The sequence below is a fragment of the Schistosoma mansoni genome, chromosome 3 (genome assembly GCF_000237925.1).
Source record: "Schistosoma mansoni strain Puerto Rico chromosome 3, complete genome".
Lineage (NCBI taxonomy): Eukaryota > Metazoa > Platyhelminthes > Trematoda > Strigeidida > Schistosomatidae > Schistosoma > Schistosoma mansoni.
The window spans coordinates 14,805,638-14,820,673 of NC_031497.1; the positions used below are offsets into that span (position 1 = coordinate 14,805,638).

Below are 15,036 nucleotides of genomic sequence, written 5' to 3' on the forward strand. Positions count from 1 at the left end.
AGAGCTACGTGACTGATTCTTATTTTTTAAAATAACCATGATTTTTTAAAGGATTCATTATCAATGAGTCGTATTTTAAATATTAGTACGATGCCCAAGAATTAAGCCTAACAATTATGTTTTATCAGTGAAGGGTTGTGGAAATTGTTGAATTTCATTAAAACCATGAACCGATGAAATTCAAGTCTCCATAACCCCTTACTGACAATTATCATGTGCTTATCAATGACTAGCTTCGAGATGAAATTTCGAAGTTCTAGTGAGAAGCCATGACCAGTGGAGTCCAGTCCGTGTTGGTTGTAAGGCAGTTATCCACCGAAGAAAGTAGATGGTCGCGCATTGTCGTGGATTGATTGAAGTTAGACATTAACATCATTGAATGCCAGCTCATCGATCGAGTAGCTAAGATCAAAGGTCCTGGGTTCGATTGCCAGTTGCGATGTCGTAGACGCTCAATGCTGAGGAGTCCAACACTAGGATGGAACGGCCGTTCAGTTCTTCCAGGTTTTCAATTATGATCTAACTTAGATCGATTCATGATTTCAATGAAATTGGATTTAAATTTACTGGAGAGTAAGCAACATACAAAATGATTTCTCCAATTGCTTATGTAATATTTTATCATGTTCATTTTGTATTAATATTTTGTACATATAAGTATATCACTGTATTACATATAAATCCTTATCTTCTTTGGTCTTGTCCAATGAATCTTCCTAACAAAATTCGTCTTTTGGAGTAGTTGAGTCTAGAAGAGAATAAAACTGTTTTATACGGTTTTGCAGTTTTCGTTAGAGATATAAAATGGACGTTGAGACTGCTATGATTTTTAAAGCATTTTAACAACTGACTGGGGTTTTTTGTAAAAATCTCCTGCAAATGATCTTTAATTTTATTTCCATTTTTATATTTCAGTCTCTTTGTCATGGAGATATTAAAGCGGAAAATGTTTTAATCACTTCTTGGGGATGGGTACTTTTGGCTGATCCAGCTCCATTCAAACCAGTTTGGTTACCATCTGATAATCCGAGTGAATTTACACGTTTTTTTGACTCATCACGTCGACGTGTTTGCTATTTAGCACCAGAACGCTTTGTCGAAGTACACAGTTGTACAACGACAACTGTTACTACTACTGCTGCTACTACCACAACCACCACTCCAACTGTTACTGGCTCTGAAGCAACAAATCTGGATAGTCTTTTGGAAGATGTAACTATATGCTCTGAAGAAACAAAAAACGTAAAATTGGAGTAATCCATGATTTTTGTAATAAACATTGCCCATATTGCTTATCATTATTAAGGAAATATGTTTTTCTCATAAGTTTATTAAGATGCTTCCCTACAGTTTTCCCCAATTTTTCTTAGCCTAGCATTAGGATCAATGGTTTTAATGTCTTCATTTGAAATTTAGTCAAAACTTTATGCTATGTGTAATAAGTTAGTAATTTTTCCTTGGCCTCGTGAGTAATTTTCCCGAAACCATATGTAAAAATCAAACAGTCTTTTGAATCGATTCCACATCTGATTTACAAATGAACAAGTAATTTTAAGGATCAATTAATTGATCCATTGTTATTGAAAAAGGTTAACTATAATAATGAAATTCTATGGTTAAGTTATATATATTCTTTAATTTCAACAAAATTCTAATACCGATATAAATGACTTGTTATCGTTTGTGCTTTGGGATATAGTTTAAATGTAATAACAATAATATGAAAATAACTAATTCTAACCTCCTGATCAAATTCCATCCGAATTATATTTTGTTTTAAATTATAAAATAATGAATGTAACTGCTCACTTATCACATACCACTTAAAATGATTTCGTTTGCTGGTTTATCTTATTTTAGTTAAATGTTCTACCCAAGTGTGTTGTTATTGTTGTCATACACCTATGTCAGTTGTAATTTGATCATAGGAAAGAAAAGACTAAATGTGATCAACCAAAAATATCCTTTTAGGTCTACCCTATATATGTAATGTATGATTTTACAACCTATCGGTGATATTGACTTTATTCTAATTGATCAGTTAAATCTTAAAAGTGTATGTAAAAGTTGTAGAGTGCGCTTTTGAATCACTGTGTAACACTCAACTTTAAACTTGAGTTCTATAAATTCAAAAACCGTTATTGTGTGTTAACTTTAACTGTCATTTAATAAATTTAAACTAAAATGTTGTTTAGATGAACATGTAACTCGCTTAGTTATTAATTCACATTTTTATGTAGTATAATAACTATTTTCTTTATAATTAAATATTCAGTAAATCATTACAAATTTAGTTGCAAAGGTCTGTAGTGTTTTCATTCTAACTCTTAAGAAAATTTAAAAAACAAATTAAACCGGTTACTTCTAACGGCTGTTGATTCATTTTGTATCAACGAAAATAGAATTGACGATTTTAATAAGCAACTGGTTAATGCATCGTTCGTTGTAGACCGTTGATTATTTCCAGCATAGAATGAAACCAATATCTTTTTTTACATCACTTCATCTATTCCGTCCTAATTGGTTGCTTTTCTCTTACTACGTTTTTTCCTCATCTCTAGAATGTAAACATGCTTGTAAATGAGTGTGATAATACTTTAATAAAATCTATTACGTTAAACGAATCGAATCCTTTAAATAAAGAATACAATATCGACTCTGGTAAACAACAACTCACCATTGAAATTTCCGATTTGAGTAGTAGTAATAATAATAACTTCTCTAAAAGTGAATCGTCTTATTTGATTGCGAATTCCAGTGAACTATCTACTCAACTCAGTGTAACTTCATCACCTTCGCTTATCTTAAACACTGAAGACTGTGATATACAAAATTCTACTGATGAAGTGATTGATTTGAAGCAACGAACAAAATTTATGACATCAAATCTACTTGACTCAGATTGTCATTTAACACCAAGTATGGATTTATTTTCGATTGGGTAAGTTTTTTTGTTTAAAAAAGTTTTATACTATTGTTGTTTACTGGTAAATGTTCTCGTCGGCAGTTAATTTTGCTGGAGATGGAAACAAATTGACAAACAGTGTTTTAATATGCAACTAATCTGTTAAGAGTTAAGAAGTATGAAATTGCATTATTAGTCAAGATGTACAGAAAGATAAAAAATGAACATTAACTTTCCGACTAATCGATTTCAAATCACATCACTTAATGCTTATGGCTATCGTTTTGTGATTACCACGCTAATCATGGCTAGGACGTTTTCACTTTGTCACTCACCTTAGTTCAACGGTCAATTGCTGGATGGGTTGGAGCCGTATTTTTGTTTGATTTCTACTAAACTGTCTTGAAAACCACTCTTATAGAAGCCATTGAAAGTTGGAGAAAGCAGTGTTACCGTACATATAAAACACGCCCCATCTACCTGGGTCAAGAAAATGTTTGTCATGGTTCATTAACTTTCATATCTATATAAGAAGTAAGATGTCTTCTTGATGACTGTAAAACTGGTCTCTACAAGCTATTAGTTAGCCTTTTTCGAACTTTCGTATCTTAAAACTGTATAATAAAAATTTTATCTTTTAAGAAAGTCTTACTAAAACTGTTGCTGCTACCTTGACGCGATGGTCGGGCTTGCCTATCGTGATGAACCAGTCGAGCTATACTGGCTGGAACAATCGTTTCTCAAGGTCCTACCATGCCAGACAGGTCGGTCAAAGAGCGGTCAAACCGAAAGCAGCAAACCCAAGGTCCGAAGGCGAAGTCGTACTGCTGACTGTACAGAGGTGTGACAGCAGTAAGGTGTTTCCTTCAGACAACCAGCATAACAGCGATGCTGCCTTCCCACAAGGAGATGTGGAGTTAGAAAAGGTTGATCTAAAAATGCACACCTCGCTTCATCCCACGGATATCCGTCTCCGGTGGTAAGGTCTCAACAAGTACGGAGCTAACACGAAAATTACTCACAAAAAGATCGGGTGTGACCGACCTCAATCAGTTGTCCCTTGGGCACTGCGGTCACGCTCTCAGGTCACTAAGACCAACTCTAACCCTAGTGTGGTCATTCACTTGACCTCACCTCGCCAAAATGGAGAGCCGACAAGATACACCTTTCGTGTATCTGGCGACCCGATGGTTAGTTCTCGTTGATTTGCAGGTGTAGACATAGCACTTAGTACGAGAGCAGAACAAGCACTATTAGAGTGGATCCCCGTTAACAGTCGCCCATGTGCTGTTCGACTAAATGGCTCCGTAAGAACTCGGAAGGATAGGGACACATGTCGTTGCCTTTTCGTCGTTTCTGCCTACGCTCCTACTGACTGAAGCCCAGATGAAGTGAAAGATGACTTTTACAGAAAGCTCTCTGAACTTCTTCGAAAAGCTAAGCGCTCAGACATGGTACTCGTAGCAGGTGACTTTAATGCCCAATTAGGTAGCTTAAACCAAACAGAAAGACATTTAGGTGGGTATTTTAGTATTCAGGCTCAGCGAACAGATAATAGTGATCGTCTGTTGCAACTATGCTCAGACAATCGTTTATTTTTAGCAGACACTAATTTTAAGCACAAGGAGAGACATCGTCTAACATGTCGACCACCTGCACCAAACCAGCGATGGACTCGAATAGACCATATTGCCATCAGTCATCGTTGAAGAGGCTCGATAGAAGATTATCGCTCATACTGGAATACATGTTTAGACTCTGATCACGCTTCGATACGAGCACGCATTTGTTTGCGCCTCACTGGACTCAGAAAAACTACACTAAGAAGACCCATTAGAATTGAACTGAGTGACGAGAAAGCCAAAAGTAAGTCTCAGGAACAACTAAGCTCATATCTAGGCAGTTCTGTAAACAAGGCTGACCCAGATGTTGCTTGGAAGAGTATACGAACAGCTGTGGAAACAGCAGTAACATCTATTAGTAATTTAAACCAAAGGGTTACGAAAAACCAATGGATTTCTTCTAAGTCTATTGCACTAACGGATTCTCGTAAACTCATCCCATCAGACTCTGAACACGATGAAGAGCGAAAGCAAATCAGATCTAGGTTAACTAAAAGTCTAAGGAACGATCGTGAGCAGTGGTGGGCAACGAAAGCAAAAGAGATGGAAAAGGCAGCGGCTGTAGGCAACACTAGGCAACTCTTCAGAATAATAAAAGAAACCGGAATTAAGAAGTCAAGTGTGAGCGAAACGATCTCGGAAAAAGACAAGACTCTTATCTTCTCTCAGTCCAGACGTTTAGAATGATGGGCGGAACACCTTAGAGAACAGTTTAGCTGGCCTTCAGCTACTCTACAGTTACCCACCATTCCGAAACAGTCTGAATGGAACATTGAAGTAGGTCCCCCGACTCTGATTGAAGTTTTAAAGGCTATAGCTAATCTGAAACGTGGGAGAACAGCCAGTCTCGATGAATTGACTCCAGAGGTCTTTAAACATGGTGGTCCAATTTTAGCGATTAGGTTGACTAATATTCTGGCTAAAGTCTGGGAGTTGGACGCAATTCCATCTGACTGGTCACAATCTCTGATTGTCCCAATATATAAGAAGGGGTCAAAATCATCCTGTAATAACCATGGAGGGTTTATTTTAACTAATATACCGTGAGATTAAAATTGTTTTATATCTTCCTTTCTACGAACTAATTCTTTCTTCCTGTACTATATCCTTATACACAGTCTTTCTTTTATATATTACTACCATTGAAGTGACTACTTCTATGGATTTGGTGTTCATCTTGTTGTGCCAATGAGGTATGGCAACTTGGACCGATGCATATGTTGTGCCTGGTCTTACGTTGCAGATGACTAACCAACTATAACAGCACCAATATATTTTCTTCGTTGGATTATATATCCAGTTGTTGTATCGAACTCTTGAGGTTTCCGTAGAAATGAAGTTCTTAGGTGTTGGTGTGTGGTACTTACATGGTAACACTGGTGCTGAAGCTTAAACTACTTTAGGAAATTTCCAAAGAATTCAGGTCATAATAGTGGGCGAAATCCATGTGAAATGAAGGTTAGATTCAAAGACTGTAAGGAGTGGTTGTTTTTGAGCTTATCAAGTAAGTTGGTAATTGTTAGGACGTGAGAAAAGGGGATTATCAATAATTATTGTTGATTTAATTATTTCAATTAATCCAAAGATTATTTGTACGAAATTTGTTTTATATCATTGTTACATACTCCCTATTGTAGACTGTATTTTGAAAAATTAATAAGTTTAATTTTGCTGATCATAAATAACAGTCTTACAAATTAAAATGGAATGTCGAAATTTTTGTGATATACTGATCGTCTGCAATAAACAACAATAATGTTTGAGGAGTTAGTTTCGTGGCGATGAAGAAATAACGTTCAGATGTCCCTTTTCTATAATATTCACTCAATCTTGATGTGCATCAAATAAGTTAGTCTAAGAAAAACAACATTTAGTGAAACCATTACCAATATAATAATATTAGGTAACAAATGTTATATAATAGTCTTTTAACCTTCATCTCAATAAAATTATCAGTTTCGTGTTCACCATCATTTTCTGGAGAGTACAATAAACATCCATTTGCAAAATTTCGGCAAATTAAGATATTCTTCTCGAAACCTCCTTACTTCTTAATTTTCCCACCCAAAAAGCTCATATTTCCCACGTAATTTATAATCTAAACTTTTCAATGTTACAGTCAGAAAGAATATCAATGAACTGAGAAAACTAAAAGTCATCTGTCTCCTCGCTGAGTCACACGACTTCATTAGTAGACTTGGAGTTATATCTGCAAACTAACCCATAACGTTGTTTACTAATTAATCAATCATTTTGAATGTTCAGTATGTCCCATTTTCATTTAATATTTAGAGTATTGAATATGCGCGTATCACATTATTATTATTGTTATTATTATTATTACTATTATTATTATTATTATTAAATTTTATAGATGTGTTCTGTTGGAATTGTTTACTGACGGATCAATAGCCTTCACATTGGCCGACATTGGCCGATTTACTGGCCTACAGACGAAATGATCAAAGTCGTTTATCGAAACTTTTAGAACAAGTTCCATGTGAACATGCCAAAGTAAATGTCAACTTAGTGATTTTGAACATAATGTGAACATGCCAAAGTAAATGTCAACTTAATGATTTTGAACATAATTTAAAACGTTAGGATAGAAGAAATAATTTGACTAGTATATATATATATATATATATATATATATATATATATATATATATATAAAAGCTTTATTGATTCCATAAATTAATGACAGTGTTAGTTATATACAATCAGTCTAAATTTGCAGATATATTCCCGTCAGTTCATTCAGTAGTTTGTGCGGTCATGTTTTTTCTCAAACTGACAGCCATGTTGAGTTGTGGTGCAGTGCTTAATGCAGCTTATTCTTGCTCACTAGTTTACAAATTTAACTATTTCAGTAGTTTAGCGGTATCACGCAACCCTCCCATGGTTGCGACTTGGGTTCGACTCCCGACTGGCACACGTCTTGCCCCTAAATACCCTGGTACGGCCGAGAGTTACGTATGCCTGGACGCCGATTACCACGATGCGCTATGCTGACTAGTATTGGCGATGGTTGGAAGAGAGTTAGGGGCGGCCAAACCAAAACGTGGCATCCCTGCTTGAATTCACTAACTTCTAGTCTGAGCCATGTTGGTAGATGCAGACTACTTGGTTGGGGTCCACGTGACTATCGTAACCAATGGTTGGAGACTCTGTGTGATATGGCTCAGAATCGATCACAATAGCGTAGGCGTATAAACTCCTTGTCTTCCCTTAAACCTTAAGATTAAAACTGCTTCATATTTGCCTTTCTTCCTGCACTATATCCTTATACACAGTCTTTCTTTTATATATTACTACCATTGAAGTGACTACTTCTATGAATTTGGTGTTCATCTTGTTGTGCTAATGAGGTATGGCAACTTGGACCGATGCATATATGTGCCTGGTCCTACGTTGTAGCTGACTCACTGGCTGACGGCCGAGAGTGGGAGGAGTAAGCTCTCCCTCTCGAAACGCTTTCACATGGCCGCGTGCATACAACCACTGCCATGAAGTCCTACTCACTGCCTTCTCGTGGCATTACTGTTGTTTACGAAATTGAGAGGACGGAAAGTCCACCTAGGGGAGTTGGAAAACCCTGATCCCAAACCGATGGTGCACCTGGGCTCCAGGATCCTAAGGAATCAAAAGGCGTAACCTAATGTTAGTCATCGGGTACAATGGGACTGTATCTCCTTACGATGCTCCACTACCTTGTGGATTAGGCCTTTAGGTTAAAAGCTCGGGGTGTGACCCCCTAATAAAATCACTTGCTTTGGTTTGGGTACTCGGGCAATATCCCAGCCCTCACACTAATCAAATAATTTATGGGGTTCATTTCTATTTGGTGCCTCTTTGTACCAACGTTTGTCGTTAAATAAATAAAAATAATTCCAGTAAGTAAGTCGATATTGCTGTCTATGTGATTTCAATTATGGATTTTGTAACATAATTCTAGTGGAATTCCTATCTCTTATAGTTGATGATAGTTTTTCACTGGTTTCGTGAAGTGTTATTACATATCAGCCGGGTTCTTTCGTGTCACATTCATTTTTTTATTCCGAGTTCCCAAACTTTTGGAGTGTTTATATTCCAGCAATGATATCAGGAACAGAACTTCTGCAAGTAACGACTTAAAAAAAACACAGACATGAGAATCGTTCTGTCGTAACATAGAACTTGGCATAAATGTACATCTCTCTAAGTTGTCATATTATATTAGCACAGTGTGATGAAATTAATAATATGAGTGTTAATGGAGCCGAAATAATGTAGTAGCAGTGGCGGTAAGAACGACTAACAATCGCTAATGTTTGACAAGAAGGGATGGAGTAGTGTGTATGAAGGAATATTGGAACTGAAAATCTAGAAGGAAATGGAGAGTGAATTCACCTTCTTCACTGTGACGAGCTTTGAGTCAACATCTCCAACCACTTATCGCGGTTACTACACGGACTGCAACCAGGTTATCTACATCTACCCACACGAGTCAGTCTAACATTCAGTGACTTTATGAGCTTATCCTCCGTCTTGGTTTGGGCCCTCTTAGTTTTCTTCGAACCTATTCCTCCCTCACTGAACTCTAATGACTTTCTAAAACATATGCAAATATTTCATCGTGAATATTTAACTCACCTCTGCTGAATAATATACCTGTTGTAATCAAATAAAAGAAACTCTCTATAGATGTAGTTGCATGTACTTCACTGTAACGAATGTCTGTACTGTCAATGATTTCTTGAAATACGTTTAAAATAACTGCATCCGTACTTTTGTTCTATTAACTGCTTTGTCTGATGATATTTATGTTATTGATAGTTGGAAAGACTTGTAACGCTAATTAATATGTATCCTGTTCATCTTCATTGGAGCTGCTGTAATTTAGAAAAAGGTTTACGACAACCACTGCTTACTGCCTAACCACGTTCAGTAAAATATTCCGATTCATTGCTAAGATGTTTAGTGTAAATCAGCGTAACAGAAAGTAATGTGGAACATACTTAAGAAAACAATATTTGGTGTTTTATGATTACAATTATAGCTTTACATATGTGATTTTTAATATATAAATTATCAATTCACCAATGTTAGTAGTACCTTGGAATTGTCACTGGATTTTGTTTGGTTTCGTATCAGTTGTATGTTTTCACACTTAAAGCTTGATGACTATTCAGGATTATACCAATGTTTTGCTGAGTGTACGTTCATAAAAACCGATAAATCATAAGGAACTTAACCCCTTTGTTTACTTTATTAATTGTCTAGCTTAGTGTTCTGTAAATAAAATATTTCGCCTACCCAAAGAGTCTATATGACTGAAAACCACTAAAAAAGGGACTGATGGTCTTCAAATGACATTATCCTATCGTTCTGGGAAGTTGCTGTGGTTAAAGTCTGTGAATTTGATTAAATCAGTACATAATATCACTCTCCCACTGTACCTCATATGTCTATTGTTTATTTTGTCTAAATCTTACATCTTTTGTTATCCTATAAGTTGCATTCATTGTTTCCATTCGCTGATTTCACTTTCCTTTATTTCTCTTCTATTTTCTGTATCATAACTTTCTTGCCTTTGATCGTCTTCTAATTTATCTTTCATCGTGAGTCATATGTGAAGTATTAAACTACCTCGACGTTAGGTTCAACGCCTTTGTAAGGTATCAAGCCTCATAGGTTGACTTGCCTTCATTCTTGTCTTTCATTAATTTTACTGGTATTCACTTAGTGATTTTATGTTAGGTATCAATTCAGTCTAATTTACTGCCTTTCATTTTATTACAGTTTTATATAAATTTAATGTTTTGTGTAATTCTAGTTTCTAATCTCTACCTTGTTATCATTGGACAAAGAAGAACGCCGTACAGCTGCTGAACACTTAGAACAACAACGAGGCAAAACTTTTCCAAGCGTCTTTTATACACATTTAACACCATATCTTCAAAACTTTCTGAATCCAATACTTAATTCTCCTGATTCAAGGATATCATTTCTTAAATTGTAAGTTATGTATATTAATCAGTACACTAGTTTTCCTACATTTGTTTGACTACAAAAAGTATTGATGAGACTGTGGTCATGTAATAGTTTATAGTCTTAAACTACTATACACATTGTTGAACTCTTGTTGATCCTAAAAAGCATGATTACCTAACAGAAAAAGCGGGAAATTAAGAGTAATTTGTAAATAACAGGTTAAAATGGCGAAAATGAATAAAGGTGAACTGTTTGAAAATGCTAAACATAGTGTTTCATGAATAGGTAATGTACTTTTATATGCATAATGATGAAAATGGGAAATTGTAGACATGAATTGTTCTGATTGTAAACTTTTGTGCAACTCATTAGCCAGTGTCATCTCATTTACTGTTTATTAGTTAAAGTAAGTTGATTAGAAACTTGTTACTCAAATTTGCGCCATAAAAGATTTTGCGATGTACATATTATGATTTAGTACTTATCGTTCGTCACAGTCTTGTATTTTATGCAATAACCATGCTAGTCTTTGAGTCTGAATAATACACAGTGTTTGGATGTTTTCTCTGTCCCAATCGGTAGATTCAAAACAGATGTGTATTCTGCGAAGTAATTCGATTACTAACACATACAGTTACTGTGTTATGGAACCCCGTGCTATAGTCATAGCAGTTTTCATGATAACATCAAGGTTTAGTTTTCATGAAATAATCCGGTAACTTTTCTTATCGTTCAATAAATAATCGACAGGTTACACTAGACACTCACTTCATAGAAGGATTTATTTTATTCTGATAGTTCACATATTTGTCAGTTAATTTTTTATCGTATTTCTCTGGAGCCTTAATAAAGATTATTAGAATACTTACAAGTTCTATCCGATCCTTTCACGTATAGTTAATGAAAGTTACACTTTTGTACTTAGTTGTTAGCAACATGGATCCTTTCTGTATGATCATTTTCAAGCTCATTTACCACAATCCACGTCGATGTTGTTGAGTCAATTATCTTTATCACTACTTTTCATCTTTTAATCGCTCTATCTCCCAGTTTGCAACTTCCTGAGTACCTTATCTCCGTTTTTCTCTCTTTACAGAACTATGACAAATTTCCTTCAGCAGGTTACTGATTCAGGGTCAGAAAATTTAAGTACTGTTGCTGTTATCATATGCAATCTAATTATTAGTGTTCTACGACCTACATCATATAGTCAAAATACGCAAACTCCAATCACAGCTGCCGATTTACCAACTTTAACGCAAATTAATAGAGTCAATACTACTGATCCCTTTAATTTAATACGCAACAATTTGCATTCATCTGACAAAAAAGAATATTCAACACGATCAAATCGTTTAAGTGAAACTGGTAAAATTAATGCATTAATATGCTTGCTCGAGATTGCTAACCATATGCAACCCAATTTATTAATGGATCGTGTAATACCCTATTGTATGGAATTAACGACATTATCACATTCTGGTGAAGTACGCAGCTTAGCTATTGAATCACTGACACATATTTTCAAATTAGTAATACAGAAATGTGAAAAAATTAATGAATTTGCATCATTTTTGGAGGAGACATTTTTAGCAGAATATCTTTTTCCTAATTTAGCACCTCTTAGCATGGATCCCAAACCAGAAGTACGGTTAACTTTGGCACGATGTTTACCTATACTGGCAACATGCTCTTTAAAGTTAGTCTCCTGTAAATTGTTTAATAAGTATTTTGTTTATATGCTTTTTATGTTGATATACACATTCAACTTAAAATTTTATCACGAGATTCCTAGAATACTTGTTTAACACAATAAAGTAGAGAATAATTCAATAAGTAAAAATGTGATAGTAATAATCAAAATGATATAAAAAACTAGGGAAGCGAAAACATAGAAGGTATATGCATTTGTTAGTATTAATAAATCATCTGATTTATATGGATTTGTAGCCTCTCGTTGATTTAAAAGACTTTAATTGATCAGTCTCTACCGGCCTCTGCCTGAAAAACCCTACTCACTGCCTTCTCGTGGCATTACTGTTGTTTACGAAATTGAGAGGATGAAAAGCAAATGTCCGGCGCTTTAACCGGGTTGGTGGACACAGAAAGTCCACCTAGGGGAGTTGGAAAACTCTGATCCCAAACCGATGGTACACATGGGCTCCAGGATCCTAAGGAAACATATGGCGTATGAACCAATCGTCGGTCACCGGCTACCATGGGACTGTATCTCCTTACGATGCTCCACTACCTTGTGGATTAGGCCTTTAGGTTAAAGGCTCGAGCTGTAGTCTCCTAAGAAAAAACCTGCTGCGATCTGTGCACCCGGGCAGTATCATAGCCTTCACAAAAGTAAATGAAATAACATTTCTGTGTGTGGTGCATATATATCTGGTGCCTTCTTGTACCAATACTTATGTGTTCAAATAAATAAATCAACTACCGGCATATGTACATACTGAGCCGATCTCCTCGTCACTGTCATTTAGTCACAAGATTTTATCAAAGTAACACAGTAATTAGGTTTGCTATCCACGGCTCGCGTTTTGTCCTGTTTCTGACTCGTCCACTAAATGTATCTGTATCCAAGTGTTGACGTTCACACTGATGTCTGTACATCTTCTTGAATGTAATCAACCATAAGTTATATCACAAAACGTTCCAAATTGTGCTAAACTATTCTGATAAGAATTTCGATCTGAAAGCCCACATCTCTCTCTCTGTCTATATATATATATATATATATATATATATATATATATATATATATATTCAAATTATAAAAGTTTGATAGGCAGTGCTTTAATTAATTTTCTAGTTATTTTGATTGCCCCACGCAAAATCTAGTTAGCATGAAAATTTATCGCTTGGTATAGATTCATCAAACACTAGCAACTCCTCAAAGACATTACTCATTGAGTATGCTTGGTTTTCATAAAATTGTCTTTAAATGAAAGGTATTTATCAAGTACATGTTTAACTACTGGGCTTTGAGATTTACTTCATGTGTTAACTGATGCAAGTGGAGTGGTATTTTGTCCTTGCAACTTACCTGCTGAAATTCTAGTACTTTAAGCATTAAGCTACCACTCTACACTTATTTCTGGCTTAATCACTGTAAAAAAGACCACATAACATCACATATATATGACTGATTTGTCCGTTTTATATTTTTACCTGTTAAAAGAAGTAACAGTTTTAATAAGAAACAATTAAGAATTTACATTTCTTTACAAATAAATTAATGATGTCCATCTGAATTCGTATTGATAATGGAAAGGCATTTAATAAAGTTGTTATTTAATATTTATAAATGACAACAATTATTCACCAGGCTCGTTTGGAAATTTAAACTCATAACTTTGTCACACTAGCTAAATTTTAGGGTTCAGATGTTTCTGTATTTTATCCATCGGGGTTAACTTTGGAATTTTAGTAAGACGTTACACGGCACATTAATTCCGATGGAAGATAAAAATAAACACATATGTATTATTGAGACATTATGAGTTATGTTCTTTAGTGATGCTAACCTATGATATGGTTGTGAGGATGGTCCACAGGTGAAGTCGAGGAGGCTCTAGGAAGCCCAGGAAGAGCCGCAGACATTCCATCCAATCAGGGCTAGGGGAATGTTCTAGAAATGCCAACGTGGAGCTTCCCCATTGGATGGATTAGTTTGATACCTATGTGCTTATTGGTTGACCTAAATGATAATTTACTTTCAGCCAAAAACTATAAATACACGAGATTTCTGTGCTATATTTTGACATTGTTCGGGGCAATAAACTTCCTGCTTACCAGTCTTTGTCTTCTCTCTTTTGCGACGTTGCGGGTTCTATCGTTCAAGTAGTCAAGTAGTTCGCGGCATATTAAGAATTCAAGGCTCTAGATATAACAACTGGCGACGGGTTAATTTATCAAGATGTCTATTACCTTTGACCAATTTGAAGTTTTTCTAGAGCGCCATGAAAAACGGCTTGAACAATTCCAGATGCGCATACTCGAAAAACTAACCCAGCAGATGAACCTCAATAAGAATGGACTTACAGATGTTTCTGCCAAATCGCATGCTGATTGTATCATTGATTCCATTCACGAATTTCATTTTGATGGTGTTGCTGGTGTAACATTCGAATCTTGGTACAAGAAATATGAAGATGTATTTAATGTCGACCTAGAAACTTTTGATGATGCCGCCAAGGTCAGGGTGCTACTACGAAAGCTGGGTACCATTGAACATGAACGATATACTAATTACATTCTGCCCAAGAACCCAAGAGACATCTCATTCGAAGAAACAATTAAAATTTTGTCGCAAATTTTTGGTGAACAGTCTTCCCTGTTCAATATTCGCTATCAGTGCTTGAAAATAGTAAAAGCCGGCAATGATGACTGGGTGCAACATGCTAGCATAATAAATCGCGAATGTGAGCGCTTTAAACTATCAGCAATGACAGAAGACCAATTCAAATGTCTTGTTTTCGTATGCAGCTTACAATCTTCAGAAGACGCCGACATTAGAACCAGAAT

General features: G+C 35.6%; 1 protein-coding gene and 1 non-coding gene across 2 annotated transcripts in view; both read left to right on the forward strand.

The window, feature by feature from the left end:
- Positions 1–15,036, forward strand: part of Smp_123610 (serine/threonine kinase) — a gene marked incomplete at its 3' end in the record, with an annotated part of 53,515 nt that overhangs the window by 8,087 nt on the left and 30,392 nt on the right. Inside the window, exons 4-8 of the mRNA XM_018799363.1 lie at positions 916–1,242; positions 2,562–2,941; positions 6,981–7,041; positions 10,346–10,527; positions 11,600–12,202. Coding sequence (XP_018651160.1) covers positions 916–1,242; positions 2,562–2,941; positions 6,981–7,041; positions 10,346–10,527; positions 11,600–12,202 — 1,553 coding nt within the window. The remainder of the gene's footprint in view (positions 1–915; positions 1,243–2,561; positions 2,942–6,980; positions 7,042–10,345; positions 10,528–11,599; positions 12,203–15,036) is intronic.
- Smp_tRNA_00425_Gly_CCC.1.1 lies at positions 7,394–7,463 on the forward strand. Its single transcript has one exon. It is a non-coding gene (tRNA).